This window comes from Thamnophis elegans, chromosome 14, assembly GCF_009769535.1.
Source record: "Thamnophis elegans isolate rThaEle1 chromosome 14, rThaEle1.pri, whole genome shotgun sequence".
In the NCBI taxonomy this organism is placed as follows: domain Eukaryota; kingdom Metazoa; phylum Chordata; class Lepidosauria; order Squamata; family Colubridae; genus Thamnophis; species Thamnophis elegans.
The window spans coordinates 22,678,612-22,700,865 of record NC_045554.1 but is presented as its reverse complement, the minus strand read 5'-3'; the positions used below and the strand labels follow the sequence as shown (position 1 = coordinate 22,700,865).

Below are 22,254 nucleotides of genomic sequence, written 5' to 3'. Positions count from 1 at the left end.
AGGATCCCCAACTTAAGGTGACAAAGAGTCCAACCAAGGGGGAGTCCTTGGAGGAGGAAAATGCTGAAGATGACCCAATGGTGAATGCACCCATCCGCCCCTTCTCCCTCCAAGTCAACCTCCAAGTGCCTAAGAGGGGATTGGAGGGGGAAGTTGAAGCAGTTGTGAGCACCAGTTGCACTCGATGCTTAATCAGCATGTCGATTGTCAAGCAACTAGGCATAAGCACAAGACCTCTAGCCTGTCCCATTCGGGGTGAACAGGTAGATGGAACGCTAATTGGAGGGGCTCAACCCACGCTAATAACAACTGGTGAAGTTACAAGTGGGCCGCCACTGCAAGCTTCTCAGATTCATTGTTGCTTCAGAGATGCCGGAGAAAATAATCTTGGGGCTTGCATGGCTTGACAAGTGGAAACCTACGATAAAGTGGGAAGACGGTGGTAGGAAATTGATTATTGTGGATGAGCCAATACCACTGATGGAGGAAAATGGCCAGCCAGGGATGATTGAATCCAAGGGCCCAGAACCTGCAGCAGAGACAAAAAACCAGCTGTCCAACAAGAACCCCAAAACTTGTTGGGGGATGTTTTGTCGAGAAAACCGCAGTATGATAGTAATGGAAGCCAGGATAAGCTGATAACAGCTATGAGATTGGCACTCCCAACAGACCAGTCTGGACTGCTACAACGAGTGGCCAGCCCTAACAGACCATGGGAAGAGGTCGCAATGGACTTCATCGTGCAACTCCCAGACAGCAGTGGAAACAGAGTAATCTGGACAGTTATGGACTTGGTTTCTAAGCAGGCGCACTTCATCGCTTGCTCAGAGTTGCCGTCTGCAAAGAAAATGTTTGTGAAACACATTTATCACCTGCATGGATTGCCCAAGAGGATCATTTCAGACCGTGGAGTCCAGTTCACAGCTAAGTTCTGGAGCCAGGTCCTGAGATCCATGGGGTCCACACAAGAACTGAGTTCAGAGGTTCATCCCAGCATGAACTGTGCAGCAGAGAGAGCCAATGCGTTGGTGGAACAATACATCCGGTGTTTTGTGGCCTATCAGCAAGACAACTGGTCAGACTTGCTACCCTTCGCCAAAGTGGCATACAACAATGTGGTTCACAGCAGCACTGGATTTACTCCTTTCCAGATTTCCAGTGGCATGGAATTTGTTCCCATGCCTGAGCTGCCTAAAGAACCTCCCTCCTCCATGTTTTTGAATGAATGGATGGACATGCTAAAGAAAGGATGGGAGAATACGAAGAAGTCTATAGCAGTTGCAGCAGAAACCTACCAGAAGCAAGCTGATAAACACTGCTCGCTCCAGAACCCCTTCCTTGTGGGGGACAAAGTTTTTGTGTCTATTAAATACTTAAGATTAGGAATGCCTAGCAAGGAATTTGGTCCAAAATTTCTAGGCTCATTCTCAATAGTGAAGATAGTTAACCCATTTACAGTTCAGCTCAGTCTACCCAGAAGTCTAGGGAAATTTGGCCCACAATTTCATTGTAGCTTGTTGAAACCAGTAAATGGGTCTAGCATAAGAGCATCCACCCAAGCTTTCTCTCCTCCTTTACGGGTAGAAGGGGAAACACCATCTATAGTGATAGGAGGGGAACCACAATCTGACATGGAAAAGATTGTAGACGCTAGGTTGAATAGGGGTCGCTTGCAGTATTTAGTGCAATGGAAGGGTTACTCTTTGTCTGAAGCCACTTCGGTGAAAAGCTGGAACTTAAAAGTGGAAAAGTTATTAGAACAATTCCACGAGAAGTTTCCTGATAAGCCAAAGGATCCCCTAGGGGTGGAAGTAGGTGGTTAATAATTTTATATGTTAACTTTTATGTTGTTCTCTTTTCAGGAAATGTTTTTCTTCTGAGGAGAGGCTGCCTGTCAGGCCTGTATTTATATTCCTTTTAGAATTTTGGCCTGCCACACTTTCTCTAATTTTATTATGCTGTTTCTATAAATATAGTCAATGGGAGGGGGTAATAGAAGGAGTAGGATTTTGGAATGTATTGTTTTTCATTCTTTACTAGAAGCAAGATCATCCTTTGTCTCCACACCATTACACCTGACCGGAAGAAGCTGAGCATGGACGCCAGCGTGGAAGAAGGAGATTGGACCATGTGATGGACTGTGGGTGTGGGGATAAGATCATGAACTTTTAACTGGGTGGGATTCTGATGTAACTTCCAGAGTTGGAATTCCCACAGCTATGTGCCAATATGCCTGCTTTATTAAATTGGAACTTTAAATCATAGTTTTGCCTTCGACTCTGATTTCATTCTACATGGTATTTGGAATGCTGACATCCATATCTTCTGCCATTTGTGGTACCAATCCTCTAATCATCTTCTTGATCAGCTTTGTATGGACGCCTCTTAGCAACTCCTCGCTTGTAAGATCTCTCATATAATCTTGATGCCCTCTTTCTGTTTCCTTATTCAGCTTGTCTTTGATTGTTTCTTTCTTTAAGTCCATAGATTCTTTAATTTCTTCTTCTATATCCTGCCCTCTAGAATAGATTTCCTCTCCATTTACTTCCTCTTTCAGTGTTCCATTCTTTCCATTTTCAGGAACAAACCATCAATATCAGCAGGTTTAATCTTTTTATATTAATTTTCCACTTTGATTTTTTGAGTTTCAATCACCCCGTCTTGCATTTGATAAACATCCTCATTTTTTGATCATATTTTATTGTTATGTGCTTTAAGTATTCCAGATTTTCCTCTATTCTTTCATATATATTTGATAATTCCTGTACTTCTGAAAGTATATTTTGCAAATTTGAGATTTCTATTTTGTTTTGAAGTTGTGAGTTGTGTTCTAACAAACACAGCTGCTCTAGCTTGGAAGGTTAATAAGATTAAAGCATAGATTCACAAAGGATGTTGTTTCCACTTCAAAGGGCATCTGTGTGCGTCCCTTCTTATCACTCTCTGCAGCCAAGCAGTAAAAACAATCCGTGAAAGAACAAAAACCTCCCAGCCTCCAAGCAGCGGTAATGCTGTTAAAAAGTTTCCTTTTGTATCTTTTTTGTATTTCAAGTTAGAAAAAGGAGTTCAATTTTTAAATGAATTAGAAAAATACCCATAGCAATGAAAGAGGAAAACTGTAGCCTATAGATTACAGAGAATCATAAAGAAAAGCTAGTAGAAGAAAACTTAATCCATCCGTTTCAAAAGGCTTGCATAAATTCCATCCATGAAGATAGCATTTAAAAAGTAAGATAACCACTGTCCAAAACCATTCCAAATTTAATTCCACCGTTTGACTCTTCTATTCTTCAATTTAAATTAATTTTAAAGTTTTTATAGGCAGTCTCTTTTTTAAAACAGTAAAAGTTCCTCACCAGCTAGAAACACTTTCACTTTCTGTATCCTTCCATTTTGGAGCTGCCCCGACTTTGTCAGCTTTGGCTGGATTTTTTGCTGCCGGCTTGAAGAACTTCTCTTGCTTCTTTCAGGGATTTTGCGATATCCCCGAGATCAGCAAGACGTATTCTTCCTGTTCACCATCTCTTCGGGATGGTTTAGGTCCGTTTGGACCACCCAGCGGCAAAAGTATTGGCTGCGGTCTCAGAGCATCGAGACCGCACGACCATATCGTTGTGACGTTGGCTCCTCCTCCATCAGGATTGCCATCTTGTTGCCGCACCATGCCAGCCCTTCACCTGGATGGCCAGTCAGAAGTCCATTCTCCAGCCGCTACCCCACAATCCTTGCACCCTCAACCTGCTCTCCACCTGGCGGCAGATGCCACTCTAGCCGCAGTCTCAGGATTGCCTTCTCGCCACCCCACTGTGCCAGCCCTTCTCCTGGATGGCCAGTTGGAAGTTGCATTTCTCCAGCCGCTGCCACATGATTCTCGCACTGCCCAGGCGTCTCTCCGGTGGCCGTAGCATGTCCCACGTGGTGTCTCCTCGAGCAGGGGCATGGAGCAGGCTGGGAGAATGGAACTTCCCACCAGCCCTCCAGGTGAACGGCTGGTGTGGAGTGGGGGGGTGGGAAGGCAATCCTGAAGCAGCGGCTGGAGCGGTCACCTCTGCTAGGCAAAGAAAGACTGGGGAGCATGAAAATCGTGGGGCAGGGGCTGAAGAATGGAACTTCCAGCCAGCCAGGTTAAGGACTGGTGCAGTGGGGGTGGTGGGAAAGAGGTGGCTGCCAGGCAACCCCAAGGTTGCGGAGCCTTTCAGGTATGCATGGGGGGGGAAAGGTGTCTGGCAGCAGGTGCTCTGCAGCTGGTCCTCCAGGAAGCTTCAGCCTGAGCCATCCCATCCCAGCAGGTGCATGTGCGCTCAGAAGACAGCCGGGATGGTGAGGGCGGGACCTGTGCGTGCATGCCCTACGATTCCCCGTGCATGTACACCCACCAACTTCTTCCCCCTCTCCTTCACCACTGGCCCAAGGAGGACAGATAGAATACTGACCTGGCCCATGGAAAAATGGAGTTTGATACCCCTGTTCTAGGATAATGTAGAGAAGGACTAGGGTTGACATAATAGCAGTCACAAGATTTGAGAGCCTGTCACAAAGAAAAATCATAGTAGCTTAGGGCTGGTGGGAACCTTGGAGTCTTCTAGTCCAACCCCATACCCAAAGATGTAGTCTTATCCATGACAGACAAATGGTTGTCCAATATTTTCTTAAAAGCATCCTGTAATGAAAGATCATAGCTCCAGGATGGAAGCAGTTCTATTGATTGATTGTACTTCCAGGAAATTTTTCCTTACTCCTCCTCCTTACTACTTCTTGCTCTAAACCCAGGGATGGGTTTCTTCCGGCATTATGTGATTTTGTGCGCGCTCTGCATGCATGCACAGTTGCCTATAAATAGGTTTGCGCATGCGCAGAACATTTAAAAAGGTCAAAAAAGATGTCATGGCGAACGGGGAATTGGTTTGGGGCATGGCGAGCATGCCGTCCCTACCGGTTCGGAGACCCAGTGGCCATTTCCACTACCAGTTCCAGTAGGAACCCACCTCTGGACTCATGCCATTCAAAATAGTGAGCAGTATGGACTTCGTCCCAATGCCTGAGTATCCAAGGGATTCCCCCCTCCTCAGTCAGCTTGGCTGACTGGATGTCGATGCTGAAAGCGACCTGGGAAAATGTCAAAAAGGCACCGACTAAAGCAGCACAAACCTATAAGAAACAGGCAGACAAACACCGGGCTCCGCAACGGCCATTCCGGGTGGGAGAGAAGATTTACCTCTCCACAAAATATTTGAGATTAAAACTGCCTAGCAAGAACCTGGAGCCGAAGTTTATGGGACCATTCCCCATAGTAAAAGATCATCAACCCAGTCACAGTGCAATTGAAACTGCCTCGATTGTTGGGGAAGATACACCCAGCATTTCATAGCAGCCTCTTAAAACCCGTGCTTGCATCCACTCTGAGATCACTACCCCGGGAGTCCCGGGCCCTATGGTAATAAGGGGCCAAACCCATTATGAAGTTCAACGAATCCTTGATTCAAGGTGGCACAGGAGACAACTCCAATACTTAATCAAGTGGAAGGGCTACCCCTTATCAGAGGCATCTTGGTTTTCTTTGAACTTTGTCTGGAGGCTCGTAAATTAATTAAGTCAGCTCTTGGAAACTTCACAGCTAGCTCTTCATAACCAGTAAAAGTACTCTTAATTCTGCAAAATGGAGTTAAGTGGTTTCTTTCTTGGTTGCTGAGGGAGGCTGGCTTGACAGACTGGATAAGGCATTGGATGGCCGGGGGGGGGGGGGGGCTTGCCCTGTTGTGTTATATAGTAAGTCCAGATTAACTTCCTGCTTGAGCTCTCCTCCCCACTTGGGAGGGTTGCTCTCCAACATTGACATTGGAACATAGCAGGTAACCTTAAAATTTTGTTTTAATCCTTTTCTAAGGTGATATATACATACTGTTATATATTTGAGCCCAATTGTGCTTAGGTTTTAATTGCAAACAGTTGAACTGCAGTGGGATGTTGAAAGTTATCACTCAGCCCTCTCCCAGAAAAATGAAATATCCTAGGAAATATTGAAATGGCAGAATATTAGATTTCCCTGGATATGAAAAGGAAGAAACATGTTTTAAAGAGAGAATAGCTCCCTGCAGGTTCCTGCCTCCACCCACTTTGTCAATGGGCCATTAAGAAGGCCAAGCCAGTCCCTTTACCTAATAAAGAGTTCTCCCCTTCAGCTCCAGGGGGATGGGATTAAGGCATGATAATATTGGCCCTTTACCCAACTCACCACATGGCATCTGAGAACGCAACCAAACCTGGATTCAAAATGCAGCCTAGAGAGTTGCCCCTACATGGCCTCATGGGAGTTTGACAACCAATCAGAATACAAGCTCAAGATCAAAGGCCAGAGAGGGCATAAAACCAGGAACTTTTAGCATCTCAGCCTCCCTTCTCTTTTTCTCCACCAACATTGAAGCATGTGATCACCTTTTCTGTTCAGGACACAAGCCATGTGGTCCTGTCCACCATTAAACCATCTTTCCAAGCAGTCTCCATGTCTCCAGTGTCTTTTTCCCCACTTGGAGCCAACCCAGAAGGACATTTCTTTCATCAGGGATAAATTCTGCTCCTATGAAAATATAGTGAGTTTATACAACTGCTGCAGTCCTCCATGCACAATAGGATACTTAGTTCAGGTGAGTATTTCTGCTTCCTGAGGTTTGAAAAACTATTCCTAGATGTCTAAAAATCTTAACCTGTTCAGTAGATCGCCCATCTAAGTTCCACCTTCTCTGTTTTGGGAGTTTAGAAAAGCAAAAATCTTAATTTTAGCATAATTAAATTGTTAGTTCTTCCTTAGCATAATAATGCATAACTGATCTATCTTTGGGTTAATTTAGGGGGATAAACTTTCTCTAAGAAATAAAACAAATACAATTCTCATTTATAAATAGATCTTTAAACCCTTGTCATTCTGTCATATATAAAAAAAATTGCCTACAGAAACTACCAGAAGCTATAATACACAATTTTGACTCTGGGTAAAAAAGTTCACTATATACTTATTTTTTGTTTACTTTTAAAAAGCTTGATCTTTAATTCCATCAAATAATGTCACACAAGTTGATTTCTTATCATTTTCTCTTTGTCTCCAAAGAGGAACAACTTCAGTAGTTTAACATATAATAAATCCAAGATAAGAAAATTTCCAGATCATTCTTCTGGTTTATTATTTGTATGTCCCCTTTGATAAGACACCAGCTGTTTAATTTGTAAATCCATTGTGGCATCTTTTTCATATCACTCTTATATTCTTGGTATTTTAAAGTCAATTTTTGGCTCCACAGCATTTTTTTCCATGTCATTTTTAATCCGGCATTTTTTAAAAGTCCAAATACCCATTGAAACCAGTCTCAGTCTCTGTTGTATCCAGTGAAATTTGTTCTTCTTTATCCTATGTTATAGTAACAGATAAGCCTATAAGTGATTTCTGAGTGGCTTCTTCCTTAAAAGGCTTTATTTATTCTATAGTCAAATACTGTTGCTCCATTACATTAACGGTCTCTTCTCCTTTAAATACAATCCTTAGTTCTCTCCAATTCCTTCTAGTCAACCTTCAAAGTCCCCTCTCCAGCCAATCAAACTTTCCTGCAGATTTATTACAATTAATTTCAAAATTAATTTCAAAAGAATATATTTATAAAATTTTAAATACTCCACAATAAATATACTTTAAAGTCCATCTAGCCCTTTAACTTCCCAAATCCACATTGTAGCCCCTCTTTTGCTGTTTTCTAAAAATTAAAGCTACTGTTATTAAACCTTAAATCTACATAGAATGTCTATCTTCCATGGGAGAAGACTGTCCTTGTGTAATAAAACTTGTCCTTTGGACTGTTCTTAACGTCTAGAAAATCAACAATAAGTCGCTTCCTAAAGCAGTTAAGACAAAGTATGCAAACCCAGGGTCTCTTTGCAGATGCTGAATCACAGCTTAACCAGTTTGGTTAATTTGGTAGTTTGCTAACTGGCAATTAACCAATTTGATCTTATTGTTAAAGCACCAGGCTAGAAGTCAGGAGCCTGTGGGTTCTATCCTGCATTAGACACGGAAGCTGGCTGGGTGACTTTGGACCAGTCACTCTCTCTCAACCCACCCCACAGAGTAGTTTGTTGTGGGGAAAATAGGAGGAAATAGGAAAAAAACTAGGCGGAAGAAAGCATACTGGGTGTGTTTGCTGCCTTATTTCTAAAAATAATAAAGATGGGATTTTAAAAAATTTAAAAAAAATGATCTGTTCCAAAACTGCTGGAGATCGGTATTTTACAATAACTTCTCAGGAAGATTCTATATAGAGTAACTTGTGGGTGATCCTGTCCTCTCCTTCATCCAGGGAGGAATTCTGAGGAGCTAATCTATGCAATGCAAAGTGGAGGCATCTTCAATCCACCATTCAACCCTGGAAGTCAACTCTAAAAGGACTAGAGTGATGTGTCAAACAATGAAATTGAAAGAAATGCTATAAATGATTTAATATTAAACAGTGGTTAAGATGGGGATGTAGAATGCAAAATTCCATATATTTATATATACTTATTGGATTTGGAGGCCACCCAAAATGACTGTATGTTTCAATGTAGGACAGAAAAATAATACAAAGAATCTGAAGTCTCTATGCAATAATCCATACATAAAAAATATATAACAACTGCTCTTGGTAATATTAAAAGTTTGGAGACTTGAATGGGCATGTTTATATGAGAATAAGACTGTTGGTGGCTGAGAATCCAAATGACCAACAGTAAATGTTAGAAAGTGTGACATGAATAATTTTTTTAGCTTATGATGAAAACATGAGGGAAGTTAACATATTCACACCAATTCACACAATTATATAGTGACATTGAATGAACATTTATGATGCAACAAGAAGTAGAGATCACGATGGAATATTGCAAGAAATAGGGAAATGGTGAGAAATAGAAGCAGTTGGAGCTAACTTTATCTCGAAGGCGCTGTTGGCTAATGGGTTTAAGTTGTTATGCATTTGTTCCAAGGAAACAAGGCTTGGCTGAACTAACTATTAAAAACCGTATTGACTGAGAGCCATAAAGAGATGCCCGCGCGCGCGCGTGTGTGTGTGTGTGTGTGTGTGAGAGAGAGAGATATGCTAATGGCCCATAAGTGCTGGGGTGGTGGTCGGTAGCTACGGATGTTTCTGCCAGTTCAACCACGCGGAAAGCTTCAAGTCAGCGATGCCGGTTACCGGATCGCCCATCGGAGTCTTCCAGTCCGGGCAGCAGGGGGCAAGCAACGGCTCCTCGCTGCTCGGGGCCGGAGGAGGAAGTCCCGGCCCAGAAAGTCGGCCTCGGCTTCCTCCAGGCCCCGAAGGCCCCGGTTGCCCGGGCCAAGCCGGGGGTGGGTAGGGGGCGGGTCCCTGCTGAGAAAGCTCGTGCTGAGCTGCTCTGAGAAGAGCTGAGAGGAGACCCTGGCCGGGGGAAGGACTGCCACGCAGAACTCTTTGAAAACGTCAAGACCCGCTCGCTTGTTGTGTCCTTCTGGAGGTGCTGTCAAAAGAATTAGCCGATTTTAATAAAGCATTTTGCTGAATACTAATAAAAGGAGAATATTTGTAGCTTAGAGTTGACATGAGGGCTCCTTGGTGCTCTCTAAGCTTAGTGGTTTTCTTGCAGACGTTTCATTACCCAACTAGGTAGCAACATCAGTGCTACGATGTCGCCATCGTCATCATCAGCACTGGGCAGCTGGGGGGATGAAACGTCTGCAAGAAAACCACCAAGCTCAGAGAGCACCAAGGAGCCCTCCTTTCGCTACGTGCCCGTGGGACCTAGGTCTCGTGGCCGGCATCCTAACTGCGGTTCTTCCGAGAGTATCCGAGGCTCCTCGCCCGTCCACGGTGCCCGCCCAGAAGCGCTCCGGGCTCCGAACTCCCCTTTGGCGCCATCAGGAAGGGCGCGGGGGAAAGCGCAGGTGCGGGGCGTCCTGGCATCTCGCCCTCCCCTCAAGAGGAGAGGGCAGCCGCAGAGACCCACGCGCCACTGCTTCGTCGGGCGGCGCGGACTGAACCCCCCCCCCCCACTCGCCTGCAGGGCTGCCCGCGTCACGCCGCCGCGCAGCCGCCGCCGCCCCGGCACCTCCCCGCCCCGGACGCGCGACCTCCCGCCCCGCGCAGCGCCGATCCGGAGAAGCCGGTCAGGGAAGCTCCTCCCCGAAGCGGCCGGGAGAGCCGCGCAGCCGGAGCCAGAGACGCTCCCAGGCCGGACCGCGCAGCAAGCAGCCAAGCGACGCTCCGCCAGCCTCGCCCGAAGCCCGTAAGTGGCCCCGCGCTCGCCCCCCCGCCCCCCGGGAAAGGCCTCCGGGACTCGGGTCCGCCGCTCGCCGCCCACAGGGCGTGCAAGGCGGCCGGCGGCGCTTGGAGCTCCTCCCGGGCCCGCCCGCTTCCCTTCTGGAGCCATGCCCGCCGCCCGCGCCCGGCCCCTCCCCGCCGCTCGCGCGCCTCTCGGCCGGCTTCGCAGAGCCTCCTCCGCCCAGTGCTGCCATGAAGGGCTGGGGACAGAAGCTGGAGCTGCTGACAGGTAAGGCGCCTCGCGGGCGGCCCTGCTTGGACGGGGGGCGGGGGGAGGAGGGGGCTGCGCCCAGCCACCTCTGGCGAAACCCGGCCGGGTCGGCGAAGGCGACGAGGCAGGATCGGCTTTTGGCCCGGCTCGCCCGCCCCCCGCCCTGCCCGCTGGGGGCCCGGGGGTTTCGGTGGCGGGGCCGGTGCAGCTCTTTGAGCGCAGGAGTCGCCCCTGTTGCCGCAGGCCGGCCGTTGCCAAGGGCAGCGAGCGCCGGGGCGGCGACTGCGACGGGTTTAAATACGCAGCTGCCCGGCCCCTCCGGCACTATCCGCCGCGGCGCCTCAAGCCCGGCTTGGCCTGCACGGCCGCCGCAGAGCCGGGAAGGCGATCTGGCCGAGGATAGCGGGTTCCCCGCCCAGGCGCGGGACGGGGGGGGGGTGACGGGGGAGGCCCTCCCTGGGGAAACGCCCGGCACCCGCAGCCGCTCCTTGGGGGCATCCGCGCCTTGGCTGGGAAGGCAGTCCGGGGAAGGCTCCCGGTGCCTGGGGATGGGCGTGTAGAGGTACGGTAAATAAATGGCTGCTTCGGGTTAACGCCTGCTTAATGCTGGGATGGAAATGACCCAGTGCCGCAAGATGCGTGTGGAGCCGCCGGCAGGCGTTGCTGGCAGGGCAGGGCTGGTCCCCGAATCCCCCCTTGGAAATCGCTCTTTTATTCCTTCGCTCCTCCGCGGAAAGCCTCCGCTTTCTGGTCTTCGCTCTGACTGCTTTGGGGGAGAAAAGGGGGCAAAGGAAGAAGCGGAAAGCCGAGTTTCTCGAGCGGTGGGGGCTGGAGCTTCCCTTGGTGCAAGGACAGGCGCTTCGAGACTGCAGCAAGAGAGTGGCTGGCCCGGAGACCTCGCCTCCCCCACCACCACCGAGGGATTCCTCTGCATCGGAGAGGCTCTCGTGCCAAATGCTCTGCGGGGGGAGCGAAGGGGGCAGGTTGGTGTCGATGGACTACCATTGCTCACGGGAGGGAAGACGAAGCCTGCCTTCCCCAGAACGATTCTCTCGGGTCACCGACCGTGGGCCAACGCCTCGAGCCAGGCTTTGTCTGGAATAAGGAGCCACCCGAAGGGAGAGGGGCGGGACAGGGCAGGGATGCAGGATGAACTTGGCAGGTGGCTGGCGAGGCCAGCACCTGAAGGTCAACCCTGACCAGCTGTGCAGAGACCAGCGATGGGGGCTCCTGTCCTGAAGGCCGTTTGTGGGTCACGTAGTCTTCTGATTCTAGGCAGTTTATCACTATGAGAGAAAAGGAATAAAGACATTAAGACCCACCCCTTCAACCAATAAATAATAAACACCACGATTGAAAGCTGGAAAGGAACACACAATTCGCTATCAAGCAAGTCTGAAAAGGCTGTTTCCACTCTTTCCAAACCATGGGGGGGGTGTTGGTGGGTTTGTATGTGTGTGCCAGGACATAACTAATCTCAGGTTCCAACTGTTCTAGAGGCAAGAGGGCTTCCACCCAAAAAGCCTCATTTGACTGTCTACAGATTCTGCCTGAAGAAGACAGTCCCAAGGGAAGGCTACAAGGACCAGAGCCTTGGGGGTGGTTTCTTTTTCTGCAGCTATTCCGTCTCAAAGCATTTCTCATGGTATGAAAATGAAACTTAAAGGAGAATTAAAGAACAGAAAGTTGCAAATCACCCTCCACAGATTTATGTGAGAGACTAGGCTGCATTCTCCCAAACACCAGAAGGCAGGACAAGAAACAGCGGATGGAAACTAATCCAGGAGAGAAGCAGCCTAGAAATAAGGAGAATCCTGACAGTGAGAACCATTAACCAGTGGAACCGCTTGCCTTCAGAAGTTGTGGGTGCTCCATCCCCGGAGGCTTTTAAGAAGAGGACTAGACAGTCATTTGCCTGAAATGGGATGGGGAAATAGAAGACCCTTCCAACTCTGTTATTCTGTTGCAGGATGCCTCATTTCTCAGCTCCTTTGGGGATGAAATTTCACCCCAAGATTAACTGTTTTACAGAGAATGGCAGAGAAACAGTTGTAAAGCATCACCATTTGTTGGGTTGTTGACTAGAAATCTTAGGCATCACCATATGAAGGGTGGCTAAATGCAAAAATGATGCAAAATAATCACAGAAGAGATGCCAGCTACATCCTGTGGCTTTTTGAGACACCCCCCTCCCCACCTCTGAAGCTGAGAAATGGCAGCTCTGTTGCCCTGCCCAGCAATGCACTTCAGGAATGGGGTCCAGGCCTTTGGCTTCAGTCCTCTCCTGCCCCTCCTGCACAGGCTGGGATCTGCCTTTTGTCTCAACCTCAGATTTTAAGTACTTTCTGACTGACAGATCTCTGACTATTGCAGGTTTTGCTTATTGTTTCAATCTCAAAACAAATTCAGCAGTTTTGAAAATTTCTCACTATTCCCCTAAAATTAATTTTTCAGTGTAATCAATTTTGAGTTCATGTTAGCTTCTCGAAAGATGTATTTAGTGGCAGGTTTGCAGTCCATGAATTTTGAATAAAGCCTGCCTGGCCCAGTCAGAGTCACTGGTTGTTTCCAGTGGTTGTCTTTTCAGCAACAGGAGACAGGAGAAGGGAGCTGTTTTGGGAGATACTCTTTCGTTCCTGATGTGGCTGGGATCCTGTTATGGGGAAGCTTGGCTACGTGGCCCTGTTTCCATGCCCACCACATTACTGTACATTACTAGTATATCACCAGGACGCTCCCATCATCTCGGAAGGTCTGTCTGACCCCAGTTTTGCTTCTGCTCGTCTTGTCACATTCCCTGGGTCTCCTCCGCAAGTGCTCTGTGGTCCATACATCTTCCTCCCTTGAAGGATAGGAACTGACTTTTGTCAACATGACAGCTTCTTCACATTTTGAGACAGAAGCCAAGGTGTAGGATAGATTCCTGTGGGCCTCTGTAGTGCAGGCTTTCTGTTCCAAGGCTCCTGCATTCCTAGTGAAATGCTCTTTCCACTACAGGGTGCTGTAGACCTCCTGGGTGTGGTTGTGACAGGAGTGGACTAGTGCTGGCTGAAAGGTGTGGGACAGCAGGATGTGGGAGGAGTGACCCATAGGGGTCCTGGAAAATCACAACTCTCATTCCTTTTGTTCAATTACTCAGGACTCTGGGTTGGAGAAATTCCCCAACCACTACGGGGCTCAGATGGATATAAAGCAAACAAAGCCAAATAAATAAATAAAATATATTTTGACAATAGTAATGTCCTGACTGGTTCCGCATTTGGGGTATGGGGTTAGGGTTTCATGGCCACTAAAGGATGCAGCGGGGAGGGGATATTCAAATTGCAAAATGAAAAATCATAAAGAACAGGAAAAATAGAGGAATGTATTTTTATTACTCCAAAAATAAAACTATCTTATGGCTGCTTTTCAGAAAAGCTAAAAATATACAGCAGTCAAGCTGATCTAAATGCCTGTAGCTTGCAATGCAGAAGATAATGAACACCCCCTCACTTTGCTGATAAAACTGTAGTCTACATTGCAGACAAAAGACTTATTAACTAACCAGACATTGGCTGTAGAGGTTGTCTATTACTTTTTTGCTCTTAAGGAAGCAGCTCTCCAACCATAAGACCCCAGTGTTAGAAGGGACAGCAACCTTTTTTGTCCAACCTGCCTAGGAGCTATTCAGTTTGCAGCCATCAGTCACAAGATGCTCTCCAGAAACTCACTTGTGCATTTAGTAACTAGCCATTGTGTACTTGATCCTGGTAGATAAGTTGCTTCACTTTGCAGACAAGAAAGAAGATGTTAGCGAGACAGATAAAGACAGGAGATCTGCATATGGTCAGCCCGGGGCTGAATCCGAAGCCTTTTGTTGCCCTTCCTTGTCCATGGACTTTGGCTTCTCTTTTTCTGGCCTTGGGGGAGAGGCACGTGGGCTTCATGTTGACATTCAGTTCTCTTGCCTGAGCACTGCTGGTTCCTAGCTGACTAGCCTGAACTCTTGCCAAAGTCATCAGTTTGCTTCCTCAGTTGTGGCCAGGAGAACTTTGACTGAGGTGCCAATTTCTGCCCTTTCTGGAACAGGCCTCATAATTCAACCTCTGGCATTTACTCTGGGGATGCTCTTGGCATCCAACTGGTTCAAAAAGCAGCTGCCCTTGTGAGCATGGATCCAAGCTGCATGAGCTAACCATCCAACACCGTTCCTGGTTGCTGCTTGGCTTCCAGGTAAAATTAAAGGTAGACACAGTTGCCTCCTGGATTACCTGAGAGGCTGCCTCTGATGGAATCTGCCCCTCCGTGGGCCCTGCCTGCTGAAGGTCTGGATAATGGGCGTTCTGCCACAAGTCTCCTGCAGAAGAACCCTCGCCCTGGAGGTGGTCTCAGCTTTTGGATCTGGCTCTTCTACGGAGCCTTTAGGGATGAGATTGATGTGGTGGAGGATAGGATCGAGGGAGGATGGCTGAGAGCAACAATTTGGTGTCATGTTAAAAACACGCTAGAAACAGGAGACTGCCTTAGACACAAAGCCAGCTGGGTGCCAGTCACTCTCGGGCCGCAAGAAGGAGGCAATGGCCCTGGCAAACCACTTCCAAAAGCCTTGCCAGAAAATATGCAGGGACATGTCCAAGTGTTTGCCAGGAGTCAACACTGACTCAAAGCCACACACACAAAGGATAGTCGGAAGGTGTCTGTCAGCACCTCTTCATTGGGTAATTAGGAAAGAAGACCACGAGACTCCATAGGTAGAAATCAAGTGTACTTTTACTAATTATAAATGATTAAAGGCATAGCGAAGCGAAGACTGATTATTTAGGCGCGAAAGCGATTGATATATAGAATGACCCATTCCCCACCCCTTGGCATCACAGTTACAGTCCAATCATAATTCTCCCAAGTGCCAGGTGTGAGATAACTTCAAAAGGCATCACTAAGATGGAATGTCGGTGCCGTTAGTCTTGGCGGGAACCGCCTACGCATGCGTAGTCCGACAGGCAGCTGAGCTCCAGAATCTTCCTCCAGCACAATTAGTAACCCCTCCCAAATACCATGCCCTCCCTCCCCGTTTCATGGCAGCCGAAGCAGCAGCAAAGCAGAGGCTGACAGTGTCAGACTGATTGTGAATTGGACGTGAAAGGTTTTCTTTCCTTTTAAACTTTGCTGTAGTAATGAATTGGAGTGTAGTTAGTCTCTTAGAGTCTCTGGATTTGTTTTTCATATGAATGAAATGTTTATAGAGTTCAAATCCTATCCTCTTCACTGACACAAAACAAATCTGCTTCAGATACAAATGTGCTAGCCCACCGGCAGTACAGCAGAGACCACCATGTCACCACTTGCCTAGTTGCTTTGTGTTGCCCGCTTGAAACTTTTGGTGGCTTTTTTTTCTGTAAGCAGAAATTCATTTTTGTTCATTAGTTTTTCTATGGTTCTTCCTGCCTCATTAGACTTGTTGAAAAGAGGATTAAAACCACTACCATGTATAATGAACTATTTATAAAGCCATTTATAGCAATGCCACATAAGACTTGCCTGACTGCAGATCTCCTTTTCATTTCCCCCCAGTTGACATAAGAATCGATAAGCACTTTCAACAGAGTCCCTCAAAGAAGAAGGTCCATGCAGCCCTTTTTGGCTGACTGGTTGCAGGCAGCCGTATTCAAAGCTGTGCTGAAGTCCACAAGCGCCATGTTATTCCCGTGCTCTCCTAAGCCCATAGGTGGAGCCCAGCTATGAGAAGGACATGGCAAAGCCTGTTTTGAAGAAACTCACACTGATTCCATGTGAGGTCTCTTGCCAGATGTTGGCAGACTGCAGCGCTCTGTGATGACTGGCTTTAGGGCAGGGGTCTCTTGTGGACTTCAACTTTCAGAATTCCCCAGCCAGCCATGCTGAAGGTCTGGACAATGGGTGTTCTACCACAAGTCTCCTGCAGAGGAACCCTCACCCTGGAAATGGCCATGCTGGTTGAGAAATTCTAGGAGTTGAAGTCCACAAGTCTTAAAGTTGCTAAGGCTGGAGACCCTTGCAAGCATTTCCCAAAGCATTCCCAACCTCGCAAATCAATCATTTCTGATTCCACTGGCTATCAATTCCTATATATCAAGAAACAATCTTGGTTTATTGTAATCATGGTGATTTATCTATTGGAGATGTATAATTGCTAAGACCACCCAGACACATTTAATTGAGTCCCAGGCGGCCAGCCCAAAGGCCCAAGCAGTCCTTGACTCCTGGCAGCAAATCATCATTTCCACAGGCTCAAAGCAGCAAAAGGGCTGTGTGGGTCTTCCAAACCATCTTTTATGTTTCACAGTGATGCTGCTTTCTTCCCCCAGGAAGAGTGTAGAGACCTGCAACTGGAGCCTCTCTTCTCCTTTGCTGTTTGTTGTTTGGCCAGGGACTCGCATCTTTTCTAGGGGGCAGCTCTCTTTCAGCTGAGTGCCCAAAGGTGGAGGGAGCAGCCAATGCCAGAGGTCTTTTCAGGGCCTATCTGTCCCATCCCCATGGCCCCATGCAACTCCAGCTTTTAACCCTGGTTAAGCCAAAGTGCACATGGACCGCCATTGGGAGAAGGACTTCAAAAGAGCAAACTGCAGCCCTTCCTCCTCAGACCTGGCCAGGTTTTGGGGGGCTTTAAATTTCTCCCCACTCCCAGATTGCTGGTGTAGATATGACCAGGTGCACTCTTGACCAGGAGGGCCTGCCATCAAAACAGGATAGATTTTCCCTTGGCATTCCAGGATTGGGACAAACCACTGACTAATCTAGGTTTGTTTCATTGCCCAGGACTGTTGCTCCAGGAAGTGACCATGGCTAGCCTACATGAGCAGCGGTTTACAGAGGAGAAACCTCTGCTCCGTGGACAAGATGCTGAGATGGTGAGTCCTTCACTTCTCTCTGGGAGTTCCAATTCTGCTGAGCCTGGAGGCAGGTCCCTCGGCTTGGTTAGAGTCTTCCTGGGGCCAGTGATGAGAGCACTGGACAGCCAGATGGGATTCGGCAGGCCTGGGCAGTCTGTTCTTGGGTGCATCCCAAAGGCCCTATGCCATCGCTTTGGATCCTAGCAAGAGCCCCTTGTCTCTTCCAGCAGCATCGAGACCTCCGCTCCCTCTCTGGGAAGTGTGCAAGTCATGAGACAGTGGAAACAGGGGAGGATTGTAATGCTGCTTGTTTCCCATGCTTTGGTGCTCCCCATATGTGCAGATGGTCTGTTCCCTGGGGGAGGGAAACAGACCTCATCCCAGCCTGGACGCCCATATGCTGCTTGGCCCTGGAAGCCACAGGAAAGACTCTTTTTCCCTGGGATCTCGCTCTCTCTCAATTTCCCAGTTCAGCATATAATCCTGGCATTTCCAGGTGGTCAGACATCCACGTATTAACCTGGCTTGCTTCGCTTTTCCCCAGGATCAGCCAAAATTCTATTGGACAGCTGTGTTTATAATTTGGGTGGGCCCCTAGTTGCCAAATGACTTTATAGAGGTTACTAGATGAGTCTCTTTACAGGACCCCACCCCACCCAGTGCTTTTCTGGTGGTGGGATCCATAGGAAGCAGGAGTGCTGCAAGAGCCGTGATTGATTTATGTCTTTCCTTCTAGGAGAATTCAGACACTTTCCTGCCTGCAGTGGACACTGACTGGAAGGTAAGGTTGCAAGGGGGGGGGGCATTTTGTCTGCCTTGCCCAGGAAAGGATGGGGGAGTTGCGCTTAGGGAAGACCAATGTTTCGGAAGTGGCAGAAATCCAACCAAAAAGAATCGTGGGGGGGGGGGAGATGTCCCATTCTGGGTGGGTTCATTCTTTTGTATCCTAGAACAGTGGTCCCCAACCCCCGGTCCGCGGACCGGTGCCGGGCCGTGGAGTACCTGGCACCGGGCCGCGCAGCGGCCGGGGGCCATGATCGCTGCAGCGGCCGGGGGCCATATTTGCAACTTTGTAGTCCTCATGAACGTGCCCTTTCTCTGCCCCCCCCCCCGCTGCCCCAGATGTGCGGGGCTGGGGGGGCGAGGGGAGGCCCGATCCCTCCCGCCCTCTTGCTCTGCTCGCCCCGGGAGGGAGGGGGCGGCGGCAGCGGCCTCGGCCCGAACTTGGGATGCTGCTGGCGGAGGCTGCCTGGGAGGCAAAACTTTGTCCGCGGACTCGCCCGGCCCGCCTGCCCCGTGGAATGACGAGGGGGGGGCAGGAGGGGGCGGCGGCGCTGCATTTTCCTCCAAGGAGAAACTAAGGTTGCGGGGGGGAGGGGCGCAGCGCGGCCGTTTCGGGGGAACTTGGGGAGCTTCGCCGTTCCGAGAGGCGCTTCGCGCGCAGCCCCACCCAGGTGGGAGATGTTTTCCTCCGCCGAGGCGGGGAGGGGGGGCTTTACGTAAGACTCGCGGCGCAGCTCTGCCCCCCCTCCTGGAGTGTCACCTGCCTCCCGCCCCTCCCCCCGCCGCTCCGCCGAAGCGCTTTTTGCGTCAGGCCGGCGGGGCTCTCGGGGGCCCTTCGGCCGCAGCCCGCCTTCTCCCCCTCTTTCCTTCATGGAGCGCGGCGCGGAGGCCCACCCCCTCGGAAGCAGCCGGCCTCCGCCGCGCCAGCCGCCTGCCCGCCCGAAGTAGGACACGGCGCCATCTTTTCCCCCCGCCGAACTGCAGCGAGGAAAAAGGGCTGCCCGAGCGAGCGGATCGGGGGTCGGTTCCCCCTCCCTTCCCCCGGCAGCCGAGGAGGAGGAGGCGGGGCGGCCTTGCGGGCTGTCGGCCTTGGCGTGAAGGAAGGCCCCCCCCCGCCCTGCGGAACGCGCGCCCAGGATGGCCGCCTTCCCACCCGCCGGTCCGGAAGGCCGAGGGAGGCTCGTCTGACTGGTCCACGGTGATAAAAAGGTTGGGGACCACTGTCCTAGAAGGTCGAGTGCTGCCTAACTCCTGGCGGGTGAATCTCAGGCCACAAGATATTGGCTAGAAATGTACTTTTCATTCAATGGCTGGGGGCCTAAATATTGTAGAAATTGCAGCTTGCAATTTCTCATGGTGTGAGCAAACTTGGAGTAAGACTGAGCCGTGGTGTACTTGTGGCACTCTGGCTAAATGTGCCCAGGCTGACTGGTATTGCCATAACCATCAGCAGGAATGGCTGCATATGGCCCAGCACATCTAAGGCTAGTTGTTGGTGGATATTTGTTTGACATTCAAAATGCATTACACAAAAAACTAAGCTGACCAAACCTACAATGGCATTGGAGGCCAATATCTGTGGGCCCAGCTGTGCTGTCCACGGCCTTTGAAAGTTGCTGTGGGTAAAAGGCAAATGGCATGAATAAAGTATAAAATGAAAGCGCAAAGCAGCCGCTGACTTTCTGTGAAATAAAAGGCTTATTCATGCATCACCCTTGCGTGTTTCCTCTCCATCCTTGAGATGGGAGGAAATGGAGTTGATGTAGAAGCCTCACAGCCTCCCTTCACAAGGCAAGTGGTGTGTGGAACCCTTGCAGAAATGGTGTGGGTGACTTTCCGGCCATGGCTGGTTTTCCTGTTTCTCAGAGGAAAGCAGGAATGGTGAAACCCAAGAATGGGCTGAAAGAAGAATTTCAAGGCAGGATTCCAGACAACCAGAAATAAAGAGATGTTCAGGAATAAGAAAGGGGAGGCAGAATAAAAAGAGGAGTTCCCTTCCCTCCTTTCCTGCTTTTGCGTTCTGCTTTTATCCGGCAGCCGTGTTGTTTTCTTTGGCAAAGGGATGAAGTAGACCATCTTGGTGAAATGAGGATGGTGGTGATTCCTTGGGAGTGGGAAAGAGAACCATAGAAAGGGGTCTGTCAGCACTGGTAGGGGTTGCGGGAGTCCAGCCAGTCTTGTTTGGCATCGTCAAGTATATTGACATTGATGCATGTCACCAAGAGTCACGTGTGGCTCAGGAGCCTTGCATGTTAGTTGCAAGTTTTCCTTGCATAATTTTCCTTTAGGTACATACAAGTGATGGTGGTATGAGAGTCCATTCTCTACACTAAACAGAAAGAGCGCAGACTGATCCAGACTTGGGCCCAGTGCTCTTCAACATCTACATATTGATCTAGATGAGGAGATCGAAGGAAAAGGAAAGAGTTGATCAGAAGATGGGAAAAAGTGTGAAAAGTGAAGTGCCCAAATATTGGAAGGCAGGATGAATGAAATTAAACCACAGTGTTCACACAACCCAAATTATTGGGTACTAAATGACCCCATATTCTGGATTTGCAAATATACTGATTAGAAGCTAATAAAAATTATTGGAGAGTATCTTTCTCCAAAAAGAAAGGACGATGCAGTAAATCCTAACCCTAACCCTACACTGACTCCTGAGAAGGTTCACTCAGAATCACAATAATAACCAGATCTGCATGGATTTGACAAAAACAAATCTTACCAGACCAACTTCATCGCATTTTAGCAAGCTAATTAAATACAGCATGGATGCCAAGATATTAAACCGAGTTATAGATGGCTCAAAAATGTAGTCAAAGTGTGCTCATTAAAATTGTGGAGAGGAATTTCAATAGAGGGCCATAACAATCAGTCCTAGGACCTCCATATCTTCAATATTTGTGTTAATGGCTTGGTTGAAGAGGTGGAGGAAATATTTGCCAAATTTGCAGGTGATACAGAATTGAGCGGGAGAACTACTGGTGCCAGAAATAAAATTCAACAACATCTTGGTAGGTTGGAAGAAATGAGCAGAATGATACTTAATACAGACAATGGAGGTGGCTGGAGATGAGGCTCACATAATTTTAGGCTGCAGGGGAAGTCACCATTCCAATTTGTTCTCCTTGATTAAATCTCAGGGATGCATTTCCAATTCAAAAGAAAATGTCACACATGTGTCCAAGAATAGATTATCCTCAGTCCAAAGTGCCAGACGCCAAATGATGGGTTTTCAGTGGTTACTATATTGCAGCTGTACTCTCCCTCTCCATTCTTAAACTGGGGACCAACCCTAAGAAATACAGTCCCTCAGTCTTATGCTAATGTCAATGTTTTCCAGACTGAAGCTGCTGCTGTGGGAAGAGGTTCAGTGTATGCCTGCAGTAGTGGTTCCCAAACTTGGCAACTTTAAGACTTGTGGACTTCAACTCCCAGAATTCTCCAGCAGAGCTGGCTGGAGAATTCTGGGAGTTGAAGTCCACAAGTCTTAAAGTTGCCAAGTTTGGGAACCACTGGCCTACAGTGAGGGATTTACAAAACCCTCCTTCTCCAAGGCTGTTTCTTTAAAGTGCTGTTTGGGGCCTGCAGTTCAAGTTGCTGCAAGAGCAGTTCTTCAAAGTCTGGCTTTTTGGTGAAGCAACATCTCCCTTGCCTTGAGGGGTTGGGGGCCTCTTTTTTGGACTCTTGGGCGTGGCTTTCCTCTCAGGGCAGGAGTTGAAGCTGAGGCATCAGAAGTATGCCTAAGTGCCTCTGAGGTGCTTAAGACGGGGCAGCAGGTGGAAACCCTTCTTCACAGGAACTGGGCCTCAGTTTATGTTCTTGTTCGATACTTGTTTTCCTAATGCTGGTCAGCCCCTTCTCTGCCCAAATTACTTGGTACTAAATGAACCCATTTTCTGGATTTGCAAATACACTGAATCAGAAACACTGAGAAAAAGGCTGAATGTTCTAACCCACCCAAAACTAAACAAAATTAAACCTAACCACATTGTCTTTGTGTGTGTGAATGATATGCTTGGCTTTTAACTCATCGGATAAAATTTGTTGTATGAATACAGCTCTTCATTTAAATACACAAACAGGCATTCACTCT

At 48.4% G+C, this 22,254-nt stretch overlaps 1 protein-coding gene across 1 annotated transcript in view; it reads left to right on the top strand.

Annotated features, from left to right (window-relative positions):
* Positions 1–10,409: 10,409 nt before the first annotated feature.
* Positions 10,410–22,254, top strand: part of NDRG4 (NDRG family member 4) — a 34,637-nt gene continuing 22,792 nt past the window's right edge. The window contains 3 exon segments of the mRNA XM_032230916.1: positions 10,410–10,542; positions 17,299–17,390; positions 18,109–18,153. Of these exon segments, the coding sequence (XP_032086807.1) occupies positions 10,506–10,542; positions 17,299–17,390; positions 18,109–18,153 (174 nt within the window). The 5' untranslated portion in view covers positions 10,410–10,505.